At 48.2% G+C, this 17521-nt stretch overlaps 1 protein-coding gene across 1 annotated transcript in view; it reads left to right on the top strand.

Moving 5' to 3' along the window:
- Positions 1–11260, top strand: part of ALMS1 (ALMS1 centrosome and basal body associated protein) — a 62410-nt gene extending 51150 nt beyond the window's left edge. The window contains exons 15-17 of the mRNA XM_040358552.1: positions 2240–2303; positions 6173–6272; positions 10868–11260. Coding sequence (XP_040214486.1) covers positions 2240–2303; positions 6173–6272; positions 10868–10912 — 209 coding nt within the window. The 3' untranslated portion in view covers positions 10913–11260. The remainder of the gene's footprint in view (positions 1–2239; positions 2304–6172; positions 6273–10867) is intronic.
- The last annotated feature ends 6261 nt before the right edge of the window (positions 11261–17521 follow it).

Here is a 17521-nt window from a genome sequence, read left to right as displayed (position 1 = left end):
CATGGCTATAGGTCTGACTTAGGACGTGTGTCAGGACCTGGATCACCTGCTAATAATGGCAGAGGGTTGTAGTTCCAGTGTCCACTAACGGGTGTCTCCCAGCAGCCAGCACTAGGTGGGAACTGCTGGCTGCTGTGGACACTGAAGCTACAACACACCGCTTAGGGAACCACAGTGCCACCAGCAGGTGATTAAGGTCATGACATTTGTGTCAGGCCTCTGCAGAGAGGCCACTGCTTCCACACAGAGAGCAACCATTTTGGCAGGGGACAGGCTTTTTTTAATCAGTCTGCGGCTGCTTTCTAAATGTTTTCTTTTCATGTATCCCGGAATGTGTTTAGCTGATTTAAACTGAAAGTTTAATTGGGCTTTAATAGATGCAAGGATGTTAATTTGTAACAGTCACAGGGATTGCAACTGTCCACTCAGGAGGAGGAGGGATGGCTTGCAACAGTTACCTTTTATTCCCAGTCTTTAAAAAGGAATTTATAGGTGATACTTAATATTTTTAGTTTTGAATTGCTGTGGCCATGTTCCTGCATAATGTCATCTTAATTCGTAGTATTCACTTTAGTGTCTCTCCCCAGTCCAAAGCTGTGGTAGTCGCCTTTCCTGACCCCGTCCCTGAAGACTCACCTCCCGGTGTGAGTGTGCTTTGTGCAGCACACCTGCTGTACCCATTATGAGGGGTTCCCACCATCCCTGTGCTGAGTTCCTGGGTCTGTACACCTGCTGTGCCCATTATGAGGGGTTTCCATCATCCCTGTGCTGAGTTACCGGGTCTGTACACCTGCTGTGCCCATTATGAGGGGTTCCCACCATCCCTGTGCTTAGTTCCCAGGTCTGTACACCCGCTGCGCCCATTATGAGGGGTTCCCACCATCCCTTTGCTGAGTTCCCAGGTCTGTACACCTGGCTGTGCCCATTATGAGGGGTTCTCACCATCCCTGTGCTGAGCTCTCGGGTCTGTACACCTGATGTGCCCATTATGAGGGGTTCCCACCATCCCTGTGCTGAGCTCTCGGGTCTGTACACCTGATGTGCCCATTATGAGGGGTTCCCACCATCCCTGTGCTGAGTTCTCGGGTCTGTACACCTGCTGTGCCCATTATGAGGGGTTCCCACCATCCCTGTGCTGAGTTCCCGGGTCTGTACACCTGCTGTGCCCATTATGAGGGGTTCCCACCATCCCTGTGCTTAGTTCCCGGGGTTTGTACACCCGCTGTGCCCATTATGAGGGGTTCCCACCATCCCTGTGCTGAGTTCCCAGGTCTGTACACCTGATGTGCCCATTATGAGGGGTTCCCACCATCCCTGTGCTCAGTTCCTGGGTCTGTACACCTGCTGTGCCCATTATGAGGGCTTCCCACCATCCCTGTGCTGAGTTCCCGGGTCTGTACACCTGCTGTGCCCATTATGAGGGGTTCCCACCATCCCTGTGCTGAGTTCCCAGGTCTGTACACCTGCTGTGCCCAATATGAGGGGTTCCCACCATCCCTGTGCCGAGTTCCCAGGTCTGTACACCTGCTGTGCCCAATATGAGGGGTTCCTGCCATCCCTGTGCCGAGTTCCCAGGTCTGTACACCTGCTGTGCCCAATATGAGGGGTTCCCACCATCCCTGCGCTGAGTTCCCGGGTCTGTACACCTTCTGTGCCCATTATGAGGGGTTCCCACCATCCCTGTGCTGAGTTCCCAGGTCTGTACACCTGATGTGCCCATTATGAGGGGTTCCCACCATCCCTGTGCTTAGTTACCGGGTCTGTACACCTGCTGTGCCCAATATGAGGGGTTCCTGCCATCCCTGTGCCGAGTTCCCAGGTCTGTACACCATTATGAGGGGTTCCCACCATCCCTGTGCTGAGTTCCCGGGTCTGTACACCCGCTCTGCCTATTATGAGGGGTTCCCACCATCCCTGTGCTGAGTATCTGGGCCTGTACACCTGGCTGTGCCCATTATGAGGGGTTCCCGGGTCTGTACACCTAGCTCTGCCTATTATGAAGGGTTCCCAGGACTGTATACCTGTTGTGTCCATTTTGAGGGGTTCCCATCATCCTTGGTGGGAGGAGCTAGGTGGGAACACACAATACTTTCAGCTGGACAGAAACAAAGCTAGGACTTTAGGTTGGGAGATTTTACTGATATAGTGCCCCCCCCCCCCAGCAGACCCTTCCGTTATGTACAGTAGGTGGTGTGGGCACCAGTCCAGGGCTATATCTGACTTGTTTTTCTTCATTTAGAATCCAGAACATCCCAGAAGATGAAGAACATCCCCCGGGGTGAGATGGTTAAGAGATCCAAGAGGTGAGCAGACCCAACAGTCACCCTAAATTAAGCAATCTACCTCCTTGGAGTTTGCATGACCACCACAATTCAGTCGATTGCGAAGTCAACAAAATGAAAGAAGTACAGCAAAAGCTTGCCTGGCTTTACTTCTCCTGTGGATCACAGGAGTTTGTTCTGCACTCCTGTGATCTGTTTTCAGCAGACAGCGGGCTGAATCTGATCTCACTGAGCCGGTCCAGGCTGAAGAAAGATTGTGACCACATGGTGGGGATCCGCCCAGATCCCTAGACCATCACCCGACTCGGCCTCTCAGTGTGCCACTAAGAGCCTGACCCTGCCCTCTCCACAGCCCAGTGCCCCAGAGACAGACAATGACTGACCGTCACCAGCTCTCTGCTCCCGGAGCTCTGAGAATCGAGCAATCAGCGGTGTTAGATCGCTCAGTTCTCAGTGTTAGAGCCAGGGGGGGACAGATGCAGCATCAGAACAATTCTGCATCCACCTAAGGTAAGTATGAATCTAAAAATAATCCTCAACTTCTTTTTTTATTAAATCGAGCACCCTCAACCCTCAGACTAAAAAAATAAATATAAATATATATACAGCGGAAACCTTGGATTACGAGCATAATCTGTTCCAGGAGAATGCTTGTAATCCAAAGCACTCTCATATCAAAGTGAGTTTCCCCATAGAAGTCAATGGAAACAAAGATAATTTATTCCACATTGACTTCTATGGCATGCAATACTACATGTAGCCAGAAGGGGGGGGGGGGGCGCCGGAGAGACTTCAAAAAAGAAGTGTCAGGCTGCAGGTCTTCTGCTCCTGCTGTCCTGTCCTACCCCCCCCCCCTTCATTATTTATGCAGGGGGTGTACACAGGACTTAACCACTTAAGGACCGCCTCCTGCACATATACGTCAGCAGAATGGCACGGCTGGGCACAAGCACGTACCTGTACGTCCTCTTTAAGTGCCCAGCCGTGGGTGCGGCGCGCGCCCGCGACCCGGTCCGAGGCTCCGTGACCGCGGACCCGATCGCCGCTGGAGTCCCGCGATCGGTCCCCGGAGCTGAAGAACGAGAAGAGCTGTGTGTAAACACAGCTTCCCCGTTCTTCACTGTGGCGCCGTCATTGATGGTGTGTTCCCTGATATAGGGAAGCACGATCAATGACGTCACACGTCCAGACCCGCCCCCCTACAGTTAGAGACACAGATGAGGTCACACTTAACCCCGTCAGTGCCCCCTAGTGGTTAACTCCCAAACTGCAATTGTCATTTTCACAGTAAACAATGCATTTCTATCTAATTTTTTGCTGTGAAAATGACAATTGTCCCAAAAATGTGTCAAAATTTACGCTCTATTTTTGTTTATAGCGCAAAAAATAAAAACGGCAGAGGTGATCAAATACCACCAAAAGAAAGCTCTATTTGTGGGAAAAAAAGGGCGCCAATTTTGTTTGGGAGCCACGTCGCACGACCGCGCAATTGTCAGTTAAATCGACGCAGTGCCGAATCGCAAAAACTGGCCAGGTCCTTTACCTGCATTTTGGTCCGGGTCTTAAGTGGTTAAAGAAGTTGTCTGACCCATTTCCTTCATCCTGTCCTCCGGGAAAAAAAAATGACATCACTATCTGATCACTCAGCTCTGTAGGAGAGCAAAGACAAATTGGCTCTGACTGACGGCACTCGTCCCAGGGAAGGGGCCAGATCGGATCACAACATAAGGACTTGCAATAGTAAAGGATCAGTTAGCACTGGTGGGACGGCTACTAGGAGCTAAACAAGGGCTGTGCTGTTGCTCTCCCTTAGGCACACCCATAAATTGGGATTCAGTCTGGGGTGAACCTGACAGCCAGCACAAACAAACATAAAGGGGGGTGCTTTTAACACAAAACCACAGCACAGATGAGAACAGCACCAAGTGCTGCCCCCTAGAGGCAAATGCTGAGCCTAAAGTGAAATAGAGCACCAAAGTGGTTGTAATAAAGCTTCAAGGGGGGCAATATTAAGCCTACTAAGGGCCACAACTAATTCTAGAATAGGATTATAGAACTTTGGCCACCGTTATAGCAATAATTGTAGCCTGCAACAATTTTTCTCAGAGAAACGGCAATAAAACATTTTTTTATCTAAAGAAGTCTTCATCAACTGGAGAGGTGCATTAACCACTTAAAGCGGTTGTAAACCGCATAAACTTATTTTTTTCAAACCTGCAAGGCAAAAGGCATAATCAGCTATTATGCGGTGCATACTAGCCGATTATGAAATACTTACCTCGGAACGAAGTGAAGAACACTTACCTGGTCCACGCCGAGCAAGATGTCATCTTGCTCCGGCGTGTCTTCCGGGTATCGCCGCTCCAGCGCTGTGATTGGCTGGAGCGGCGATGACGTCACTCCCGCGCGCGTGCGCGCGGGAGATTTAAAATCGCCAGGGTTCGGCGGATGCCGGGCCTTTCGCCGTGGATTCCCCCCTGCGCATGCGCCACTGCAATCAGCGGCGCATTGCGAGGGGAATATCTCCTAAACCGTACAGGTTTAGGAGATATTCTTTATACCTACAGGTAAGCCTTATTATAGACCTTATTATAGGCTTACCTGTAGGCAAAAGTGAAAAAAGTTGGTTTACAACCACTTTAAGACCCGGACCATTATGCAGGTTAAGGACCTTGCCCCTTTTTGCGATTCCGCACTGCGTCACTTTAACTGACAATTGCGCGGTCGTGCGACGTGGCTCCCAAACAAAATTGGCGTCCTTTTTTTCCCACAAATGACGGCAATCAGTGATTTTTTTCCATGACTGCGACATTATGGCGGACACATCGGACAATTTTGACACATTTTTGGGACCATTGTCATTTTCACAGCAAAAAGTGCATAAAAATGCACCGATTACTGTGAAAATGACAATTGCAGGTTAGGAGTTAACCCGTACATCGCCCCCTAGTGGTTAAGTGTGACCTCATATATGTTTCTAACTGTAGGGGGCGGGGCTGGACGTGTGACATCAGTGATCATCGTTTCCTATATCAGGGAACAGACGATCACTGACATTGCCACAATGAAGAACGGGGAAGCTGTGTTTACACTCACCTCTCCCCGTTCTTCAGCTCCGGTGAACGATCGCGGGACACCGGCGGCGATCGGCTCCTGCGGCCACGGAGCTGGGCACTTAAAGGGGACGTACCCTTACGTGATTGTGCCCAGCCGTGCCATTCTGCCGACGTATATTGGCATTGGGCGGTCCTAAGTGGTTAAAGGGGTTGCGAAGGAAATTTTTTTTTATTTTTTAAAAATAACAAACATGTTATACTTGCCTCCACTGTGCAGCTCGTTTTGCACAGAGTGGCCCCGATCCTCGTCTTCTGGGGTCCCTCGGCGGCTGTCTCTGGTCCTCCCCGCAAGAACTCCGCACATTCATGCGAGTCCTTGTGGGCGCGCTCCCGTGATACAGCCGACGGCCATAGCCGCCGACTGTATCACTCGGCCCCGGCGCACCGCGTCATTGGTTGTGATTGACAGCAGCGCGAGCCAATGGCTGCGCTGCTTCAATCGACCAATGAATGAGCCGGGAAGCCGGCCAAGATGCCAGTGCATTCATGGCGCGGGACTTTTGAGGGGTCAGGTAAGTAAACGGGGGGGGGGGGGGCGGTATTGTCGGAAGTTTTACCTTTACAACCCCTTTAAATCATTGAACTGGTTGAAGAGCACCAAGAAGAACCAGAGATATACACATGGGGCCCAAATATGCCAGTTTTACACGTCTGTGCTAGACATGTAAGTGATAAGGTCACAGAACTTATTCCAGTCCTCCCGTTCTATGGACTGGTGGGCTGTGGGTTATTTGTTTCTGGTCATGAGTTTATTTTCCTCTCTTTGTTGTCTAGGATATACGAGCAGCTTCCAGAAATAAAGAAGAGGAAGGAGGAGGAGAAGAGGAGGTCGGAGTATGAAACGTACCGGCTGAAAGCTCAGCTCTTCCGCAAGGTTTGTGCCAGTAACATGTAATACACAAAAATGGCCACAAGATGGCAGAAGTTCTGAACCTGTTTTATATATAATACATTACACTTCAACTTTAACCACTTAAGGACCGGACCAATATGCTGCTAAATGACCCAAGGGGTTTTTACAATTCGGCACTGCGTCGCTTTAACAGACAATTGCGCGGTCGTGCGACGTGGCTCCAAAAACAAAATTGGTGTCCCTTTTTCCCCACAAATAGAGATTTCTTTTGGTGGTATTTGATCACCTCTGCGGTTTTTTATTTTTTGCGCTATAAACAAAAATAGAGTGTCAATTTTGAAAAAAATTCAATATTTTTTACTTTTTGCTATAATAAATATCCCCCAAAAACATATATAAATTAATGTTTTTTTCCTCAGTTTAGGCCGATACGTATTCTTCTACCTATTTTTGGTTAAAAAAATCGCAATAAGCGTTTATCGGTTGGTTTCCGCAAAATTTATAGCGTTTACAAAATAGGGGATAGTTTTTATTTGATTTTTTTACTACTAATGGCGGCGATCAGCGATTTTTTTCGTGACTGCGACATTATGGCGGACACTTCGGACAATTTTATCACATTTTTGGGACCATTGTCATTTTCACAGCAAAAAATGCATTTAAATTGCATTGTTTATTGTGAAAATGACAATTGCAGTTTGGGAGTTAACCACAGGGGGCGCTGTAGGGGTTAGTGTTCACCTAGTGTGTGTTTACAACTGTAGGGGGGTGTGGCTGTAGGTCTGACGTCATCGATCGAGTCTCCCTATAAAATGGATGACACGATCGATGCGCCGCCATAGTGAAGCACGGGGAAGCCGTGTTTACATACGGCTCTCCCCGTTCTTCAGCTCCGGGGAGCGATCGCGATGGAGCGGGTTACCGACCGCCGCATGTAGCGGGGGGGGTCCCGATCGGACCCGCGGAAAGGCGGGGACATACATGTACGCCCATATGCCTGTACGTGCCATTCTGTGGACGTACATATACATGCGGCGGTCGGCAACCGGTTAAAGGGGTTGTAAAAGTAAAAAAATAAAAAATCCCTAAATATCTTCCTTTACCTTAGTGCAGTCCTCCTTCACTTACCTCATCCTTCCATTTTGCTTTTAAATGTCCTTATTTCTTCTGAGAAATCCTCACTTCCTGTTCTTCTGTCTGTAACTCCACACAGTAATGCAAGGCTTTCTCCCTGGTGTGGAGAGTCGTGTTCGCCCCCTCCCTTGGACTACAGGATAGTCAGGACGCCAACTAACACACAGCTCCTTTCTCTATCTGCAATGTAGAGAGCGTCATAACTCTCCTGTAGTCCAAGGGAGGAGGGGAGCATGACACTCCACACCAGGGAGAAAGCCTCGCATTACTGTGTGGAGTTACAGACAGAAGAACAGGAAGTGAGGATTTCTCAGAAGAAATAAGGACATTTAAAAGCAAAATGGAAGGATGAGGTAAGTGAAGGAGGACTGCAGGTGAAGGAAGCTATTTAGGGAAAACATTTTTTATCTTTACAACTCCTTCAACATTCCCCAGCATGTTCAAGTGTAACGTATACTTAAAGCGGAGTTCCACCCAACCCACTTGTTGTACTCCTCCCCCCTCTGGTGCCACATTTGGCACCTTTCGGGGGGAGGGGGGCAGTATTTCTGTCTTTCAAAGGTATCCTGTTCCCACTTCCGGGAGCCTCAGGAACAGGTATTGACGTCACCGCCCAGGCTCCTTCCTCCTCCCTCGGAGACGGGAGGAGCGGAGCGCATGCGCAGTAGGGTTTCCGGCGTGAAGCCGCAAGGCTTCACTGCCGAGTTCCCTTACTCACAATGGAGCTCCAGCGGCGTGTACCCGACAAACTGATGGAAACATCCGCTGCGGTGCCGACATCCGTGGACTCCAGGACAGGTAAGTGTCTGATTTATTAAAAGTCAGCAGCTGCAGTATGTGCGGCTGCTGGCTTTTAATTTTGCAGTGATGGGCGGACCTCCGCTTTAAAGTGCATAAATCCTGTATAATAATAATAATATGTAGAACATGTTTCCCTTGTCCCCTCTTCCTCTCCTTTCAAACTCTTTTGGGACCCAGTAATGTTCATGGTCAGGGTTTTTTTTTTCCTCAGACAATAGGTGCAGGAACTCCCACTTTCCGAGTCACCCCTTTTCTCCGCCCCCTACCCACCTCCCAGTACCGCCCCTTTTAGACAATATAGAACCAAGTATCATTTTGTGGTGCTAAGTAATTTATCTGGAATTTGGTTATGATATCAAGAAAAGCAGTAAAATAGATCCCCTGCAGCCAGCAGCAATAGATCCCTCTAACAACAATGGACCACCCACAACAACATTTCCCCCGCCAGCAACAATAGACTCCCGGCAGCATCAACAGATCTCCGTACAGCAAGCATTAATAGACTCTCTGGCTGCCATCAGCAATAGACCCCTCCCCCAACAGTAGATCTCTTTCAGCAACAACTGACCCCACCCCCCAGAAACAATGGGCCAGATTCACAAAAGAGATACGACGGCGTATCTCCTGATACGCCGTCGTATCTCTGTGATCCGCCCGTCCTAACTATGCGGCTGATTCATAGAATCAGTTACGCATAGCTAGCCCTAAGATCCGACAGGTGTAATTGACTTACACTGTCGGATCTTAGGATGCAATTCTAGGCCGGCCGCTAGGTGGCGAGGCCATTGCGGTCGGCGTAGACTATGCAAATGACTAGTTACGCCGATTCACGAACGTCCGCGATGCCCGTCGATCTAAATTTACGTCGCTTCCGTCGATATACGCCGCGTAAAATTAGGGCTGAGCCCTAGGTGTTCTAAGCAATGTTAAGTACGGCCGTCGTTCCCGCGTCGAAATTTAAAAAATCACGTCGTTTGCGTAAGTCGTCCGTGAATGGCGCTGGATGCCATTTATGTTAACGTCTAAACAAATGACGTCCGTGCGACGTCATTTAGCGCAATGCACGTCGGGTAATTTTCCCGACGGAGCATGCGCAGTACGTTCGGCGCGGGAACGCGCCAAATTTAAATGGTGCCCGCCCTATTTGAATTAGGCGGGCTTGCGCTGAGCGCATTTACGTTACACCGCCGCAAGTTTACAGGCAAGAGCTTTGTGAATCGGGCACTTACGCTGTAAACCTGCGGCGGGTGTAACGTAAATGGGATACGTTACGCTGCCGTGGAGCAACGTAAATGTATCTGAATCTGGCCCAATAGGTCCCCCTGCAAAAATAGATCCACAGCAGTGAGCATCAATACCCTGCAGCACACCCCAGCATCCCTTGCCATTACATACAGTCAGTCCAGAAGGTGCCGGAACTGCGTCCCCCCGCGTTCCCGCTGAATAAAAGCCATGTTCATGGTCCTCCCTGTTGGGCCCTTGGGTGCTTCAGACTTTAGCTGTGCAATCTGCTGATCAGTAGTGTTGCTCACGAATATTCGTATTGCGAATATTCGGCTCGAATATGGCATATTCGAGTATTCGCGAATATCTCGAATTTCGCGGCCAATATTCGCTATTCCGAATATAAAAAAAAAATTGCGAAATTTCGCTAATGCGAATTTATTGCGAACATTTTGCGAATTTTTTTTTTTTTTTTTCTGATTGGCTCTGATGCAAAAGAAGGGCGGAGAAAGTATTCGCGAATATTTGGAAATCGAATATTGGTGATATTTTATCGAAATTTCGCTAATGCGAATGTGAAATTGATTGCGAGATTTTGACAACTCTGATTGGCTCTGATGCAAAAAAAGGGTGGAGAAAGTATTCCCAAATATTCGATTTCCGAATATTCGCAAATACTTTCTCCACCCTTCTTTTGCATCAGAGCCAATCAGAGTTCTCCTACCACAGTTGTCAAAATATTTCACAACATTTTTTTTTTTTTGATAAAATATTCCGAATATTCGATTTCCGAATATTCGAGAATACTTTCTCCGCCCTTCTTTTGCATCAGAGCCAATCAGAAATAAAATAAAAAAAAAATTCGCAAAATGTTCGCAATAAATTCGCATTAGCGAAATTTCGCAATTTTTTTTTTTTTTTTTAAATATCACGAAATATTTGATTTTAGCGAATATTTCACGAATATTCGGCTATATCGCGAAATCGAATATGGCGTATTCCGCTCAACACTACTGATCAGTTGCTTGAGCATGCACATCTAAAGGGATGCCAGGGAGGTGTTCTTTCATAAAACACTTAGGAACAAATTGATTAATGTTGGAGAAAGCTACTAGCTGTGAGAGGGAGGTCAAGGGACTTTTGATTGAAGCTGTTCAGACAGGAAATGAAGGTGGGCTCGGCTGTCTGCTGTAGCTTCAAGGGGTTTATATCCTAGAGATGCAAGTTTACATTGAGAGAAGTAGGGAGGACTTGCTACAAATGTGGGGAAAAAGATAAGAGTTCAGCTTTATTACACAGATCGCGGGGGGAGGGGCTTAAAGGGGCACTACATGGAGGAGCAGAATATAGAACTCCTCTGGATCCCAGAATAAAACGAGATGGATGAGGCTTTGGTTTTTTTTTTTTTGCTTTTTTTGTTGTTGTTTTTTTTTTTACTTTTCTATCTTCTCTTATAGAAAGTGACCAACCACATCCTGGGCAGGAAGACCCCCTGGAACTGACCTCCGGAGGAACCCCGCTCCTCATCCTCACCGCAGTTTGCCTTAATCCCTCTTATGTGAATCTAGAACCCGGCACAACGTCTGTCTGTTTTTATCACTGTGACCCGAGAGTTTCTACATTATTTATTGGTGTGTAGGTTGTACATGTATTTATAACACAATGTATTTTTCTAAGAATGTAGAGGAACGTTTTTTTTAGTTTTTCTATTTTTAATATTTGTTTAAAAACAGATTTAATTTAAAATGTTACTTAAAACCGAAGTGCAATGTTAGAATGTAACGCCTCCTCCCCGGGGTTCTCTTACTCCCTTCCTAATTAACACGCAATAAAACATTTTTTATCAATAAGATGTTCGCGTTTGAAAAATATCCGTCCAAGTTCACAACGCCCCTCCCCAGAGACTTCTACGAGCGCCGCTTCTTCCCGTCCCATCAATCTTGTTGCTGACTTTCGGGTGTAGATTTTTGTCGCAATGTTGGATTTGATATCTGCATTAGAAGGACGTGGCGGTGTTGGTTATAATTTTGAATTTAGTGCAGTATGGTACTTTATAAATAAGAAAACTGCGCTAGATGCTGTAGGGAAATACCGTATTTGCCGGCGTATAAGACGACCCCCTAATTTTCCAGCTAAAATGTTGGTTTTGGGATATACTCGCCATATAAGACGAACCCCCTTCCTGGCAGGAACAACCGCTGACAGGAACAGGCTATATTCAGCTTTTTTCAAATCTCACTGTGCCCATTGCATGCCTCACTGTGCCATTGCACGCCTCACTGCGCCATTACATTCCTTGTTGTGCCATTACATTCCTCACTGTGCCATTGCACACCTCACTGTGCCATTACATTCCTTGTTGTGCCATTGCACACCTCACTGTGCCATTGCACACCTCACTGTGCCATTACACGCCTCGCTGTGCCATTACACGCCTCGCTGTGCCATTACACGCCTCACTGTGCCATTACATTCCTTGTTGTGCCATTGAACACCTCACTGTGCCATTGCACGCCTCACTGTGCCATTACACGCCTCGCTGTGCCATTACACGCCTCGCTGTGCCATTGCACGCCTCACTGTGCCATTACACGCCTCGCTGTGCCATTGCACGCCTCGCTGTGCCATTGCACTCCTCGCTGTGCCATTACACGCCTCGCTGTGCCATTGCACGCCTCGCTGTGCCATTGCACTCCTCGCTGTGCCATTGCACTCCTCGCTGTGCCATTACATGTCTTGTTGTGCCATTAGATGCCTTGTTGTGCCATTGCACTCCTCGCTGTGCCATTGCATGTCTTGTTGTGCCATTGCACACCTCGCTGTGCCATTACATACCTCACTGTGCCATTGCATACCTTACCTCATAGATCACAAACCTTATCCCTGACATGCAGAGTCTCAGTCAGACTGCGGGCGTCCATTGTTCAAAAGCCGCCCCTCCTCCTTGTGCTGTTTGGTGATAGGCGGAACACTCGGTTTCCCAGCAGAGCCTCTGTTTAGTGTTCCGCCTATCACGGATGTCCTCTCGTCCAAGGCGGAGAACGAGAGGACATCCGTGATAGGCGGACCCCCGAGTTTTGAGGCATATTTTTAAGTATAAAAGGTTGTCTTATACGCCGGAAAATATGGCATGTAAAACATAAACCATAATGTGTTATGGTGACTTAAAATAGTCGCTAAAAAGATGAAAGTCCCAATAAAGTGCTTAACCACCTCAATACCGGGCACTTTCACCCCCTTCCTGCCCAGGCCAATTTTCAGCGCTGGCACACTTTGAATGACAATTGCGCGGTCATGCAACACTGTACCCAAATGAATAGAGCTTTCTTTTGGTGGTATTTGATCGCCTCTGCGGTTTTTATTTTTTGCGCTATGAACAAAAGAAGAGCGACAATTTTGGAAAAAAAGCTATATTTTTTACTTTTTGCTATAATAAATATCCCCCAAAAATATATAAAAAAACAAATGTTTTCCTTAGTTTTGGCCGATACGTATTCTTCTACATATTTTTGGTAAAAAAAATCACAATAAGCGTTTATTGACTGGTTTGCGCAAAAGTTATAGCAGCTACAATATAGGGTATGGATTCATAGTAATTTTTTTTTTTTTTTTTTTTACTAGTAACCACTTCAACCCCGGACAATTTTGCTGGTCAATGACCTTGCCACTTTTTGCGATTTGGCACTGCGTCGCTTTAACTGACTATTGCGCGGTTGTGCAACATGGCTCCCAAACAAAATTGGCGTCCTTTTTTCCCCACAAATAGAGCTTTCTTTTGGTGGTATTTGATCACCTCTGCGGTTTTTATTTTTTGCACTATAAACAAAAATAGAGCGACAATTTTGAAAAATAAATAAATATTTTTTACTTTTTGCTGTAATAAATATCCCCCAAAAATATATAAAAAAATATTTTTTTCCTCAGTTTAGGCCGATACGTAATATTGATTGGTTTGCGCAAAAGTTATAGTGTCTACAAAATAGGGGTTATTTTTATTAATATTTTTTTTTTTTAATAGTAATGGCGGCGATCTGTGATTTTTATCGGTACTGCGACATTATGGCGGACACTTCGGACACTTTTGACACATTTTTGGGACCATTGGCATTTTTATAGCGATCAGTGCTATAAAAATGCATTGATTATTATAAAAATGGCACTGGCAGGGAAGGGGTTAATTATGTTCCCTGGGTGTGTTCTAACTGAAGTGGGAGTGGGACTGACTAGGGGAAATGACAGATCGCTGTTCATACATTGTATGAACAGACGGTCAGGCATTTCTTCCCCTGACAGGACCGGGAGCTGTGTGTTTACACAGACCGCTCCTGGTTCTCACTCTGTAACGAGCGATCGCAGGTGCCCGGCGGTCATAGCGCCCGCCGGGAGCACGCGTCAGGGGCGAGCAGAGGGCACGCACGCGCCCCTAGTGGCTGAAATGCGAGAAGACGTAATATTACGTTGTTTCGCGCAGCCGACCTGCCGCCGTAAAACAACGGTGGCTGGTCAGCTAGTGGGTAATGGCGGCGATCAGTGATTTTTATCATAACTGCGATATTGCGGCGGACACTTTTGACACTATTTTGGGACCATTGTCATTTATACAGCGATCAGTGCTATAAATATGCACTGATTACTGTGTAAATGTGACTGGCAGGGAAGGGGTTAACACTAGGGGGCCATCAAGGGGTTTAATGTGTACCCTAGGGAGTGATTCTAATTGTAGGGGGAGGGGACTGACTGTGGGAGGTGACCGATCGGTGTCCCTATGTACAAGGGACACACGATCGGTCTCCTCTCCCTGACAGGACGTGGATTTCTGTGTTTGCCGGGCACGCGCATCGGGTCCCCAGTGACACGGCGGGGGCGCGCCCCCTAGTGGCTCCGGAAGGCGAAGACGTCATATGACGTCCTCTCAGAACGAGAGGCTTATCGTCCCGCCGTTATATGACGGTGGGCGGTAAGCTAGTGGTTAAAGATTCGATTTGATGAAGAATTCCGTGCTTCTTAAGTGCTCATACAAGGTGCCCCCACATAGATGTAAACTTACCCCTCAAAGTGGACCAACTATCGCTAGTGTGGTCAAACGCACGTGTGGGGCAACCCCTATGGATATCCTTTAGACTGGCAGTTCCTGGGATGGATGTTCCTCATATAGATAGATATGACAGAAAAGATTTTATTGTGCAATATCGTTTAAAAAGATTTAATCCAAGTTTAAAATCATAATATCAACTCACATGTAAGGGTGCCTATAGCCTGCCACCCGGTCTGAATAGCAGGTAATTATCCAGGAAATCGGCCCACGGTGGTAGACCGCTGCCGTGGTAGTTGCTCAATTTCCGGAAGCGGAAGGTATGTCGCAATGACGCGAATCAACCTCAACGCGTTTCAGCCTATCAATTGGGCCGTCATCAGGAAGCTGTCAATATACAGTATGGTACTTTGTTGGCTTGTTTTGGAAAGGGGTGGACTTGCTACCCCAGGCTCCCCAGAAAAAAAAATTTGGGGGAGGGGTTACACCAGGTGCAGTTACTTTTTAACCATTATGTGTATGGTGGCATCTGGCTATGATATTCTCCTAACCCTCCCCCCTTCCTTTGAGCGATGTATGAGGGAGGTTGGCTATCTATAGGACAAGATGGAAAAGCTCCACAGATCTGAGGAGACTTCAGTTGAACGCACTTCATCCGGGCTGATGGACCTTTAGAAGACGATGACCTCAAGCCTACGGAACACTTTTGAGATAAACTGGAAAGCCATTCCCATAGACGCCCTACAAAATCGTAGAGGATGTTATTGCTACAAAGGGAGCTCCATTATAATGACCATGGTTTTTCACTAGGATGTCCAACCCCCTCATTTATTTGTGATGGTCGGGGGAGGGTCCACAAAGCTTGGACATGTGTCGGTGCAAATTCGTTTTCGGGGAGGAGGTTACCGGGTGCAGTGCCTTTGTGACCGTTTTGTAAAGGAAGGGTCAGGGTGACATTTTGAAGGGCATTTGCCAAGAAATGTATCCAATCAAACCAGGTTCTCCTAAAGCAAAGGAAGACGACCTTTCCGAGGTTAAGATCCACATGGACAATATGGAGGAAATACAAGACAAAGACAGCGTCACTTCACGTCACCACCCACAGTAGTGTCCTGTGCCCCCTTCACATCACCCCTACCACAGTAATGTCCCTCGCCCCCCTAAATGTGTGTCCACTGCCACCCAAAGTCCTCTGCCCTCTTCACATCTCAACACCCCCCCCCCCCCCTAGCAGTGTCTTCTGCCCCCTTCACATCACCCCCCCCCATAGTTTATTTTGGCCTTCCAGCTGTAGTGTTCTCTGTCCCCCCCATCACCCACACCACAGTAATGTCCTTCTCCCCCCTAAATGTGTGTCCACTGCCACCCAATGTCCTCTGCCCTCTTCACATCCCAACACCCCCCCCCCCCCCCAGTAGTTTATTTTGGCCTTCCAGCTGTAGTGTCCTCTGCCCCCCCATCACCCCCCACAGTAGTGTCCTCTACCCACCTTTACACCATCCCCACCACAGTAATGTCCACTGCCACCCAGTGTCCTCTGCCCCTTCACATCACCCCCACTGTAGTGTCTTCTACCCCACCCCCCTCCTAGCAGTGTCCTCTGCCCCCTTTACACCTCCCCAACCCACTGAAGTGTCCTCTGCCCCTCCTCCCCACCACAGTAGTGTATTGTGCATCCCCCAACTGTAGTGTCCTCTGCCCCCCCCCCCTCATTACCCCCTACAGTAGTGTCCTCTACCCACCTTCACATTATCCCCTCCCACAGTAATGTCCTCTGCCCCGCCTCCCCACAAATGTGCGTCCACTGCCACCCAGTGTTCTCTGCCCCCTTCACATGCCCCCCCCCACGTAGTGTCATATGCCCCCTCCCCCCCCCCCCCAACGTAGTGTCTTCTGCCCCCTTCATATCCCCCCCCCCCCCAACGTAGTGTCTTCTGCACCCTTCATACCCCCCCCCCCCAACGTAGTGTCTTCTGCCCCCTTCACATCAGCCCGCCACCCACTTAAGTGTCTTCTGCCCCTCCCCCCCCCCCACACACAGTAGTATATTGTGCTCCCCCATCACCCTCCACAGTAGTGTCCTCTACCCACCTTCACATCATCCCCACCAAAGTAATGTACTCTGCCCCCCTCCCCCCAGTGTCACCTTCCCATTTCCTCCTCCACATTGTAATGACCTCTGTCCCCTTTACATCACCCCCCCCCCCCCCCCCGCTCCTCCTACCTTCCATAGGTGTACTGCAGAGCGGAGTGCCGGAGGCAGCACAGCACTGGATGGAGGGCGGGAGCTGCCAGAGTTAACTTTACAAATTAACAAGCTGGTGATTGGTTGCTAGCAGGGCCGTCTTTAATATGGTTTGGGCCCTGGGCAAACATTTTTTTTGGGCCCCCCTCCAGCTTATTTTGGGCCTGGCTGGTTCACATGTATGTTTTGGCGGTCCTCATTTGTGCAGGTACAGCAGCCCATTGATTTGAATGGGCTGCCATGCCTTCGTTTCCTGCAGAAAAAAGGTGCATTCAGCATTTTAAAAATACAGTTGCCTTGAAATCCATTCTGCTTTTGCACCATGCTACTTACCTGCAGTTCCTGCACACACAAACGCACTGTGTTTTTAAAAGCGTGACCTAAACATCTAAAAATGCAGCAAGTTTGACAGTGCGGGAACTGCAGATAAGTCACAGCAGAATGGACAGACAGTGCTGTATTTCAGTGCTTGATGGGCATAGCCGTGCAGTGTGCGCAGCCTATTACATGAGGCATGCGCTTTTCTTTGCAGGAAACGCAGGCATGGCGGCCCATTCAAATGAATGGGCTGCTGTGCCTGCGCAAATGTGGGCCGCCAAAACACATACATGTGAACCAGCCAGGCCCAAAATAAGCCCATCAAGCAGTTAAATACAGACAGTAATGCCATGTGCTCTGAGGCTTTACTCAGCCTGGACTGCAGGTCTGGTCTGTGATTTAAAGAGTTCCTCTATTTTACACATGGCATGGCATGGGGTCCCATGGTGCTAAAGCAGAATGGACAGACGGTGCTGTGACCCCCATGCCATGCCATGTGTAAAATAGAGGAACTTT

This window comes from Rana temporaria, chromosome 1 (assembly GCF_905171775.1).
Source record: "Rana temporaria chromosome 1, aRanTem1.1, whole genome shotgun sequence".
NCBI lineage: Eukaryota > Metazoa > Chordata > Amphibia > Anura > Ranidae > Rana > Rana temporaria.
The sequence above is the reverse complement of the archived record's forward strand: the minus strand, read 5'-3'. Positions and strand labels throughout refer to the sequence as shown.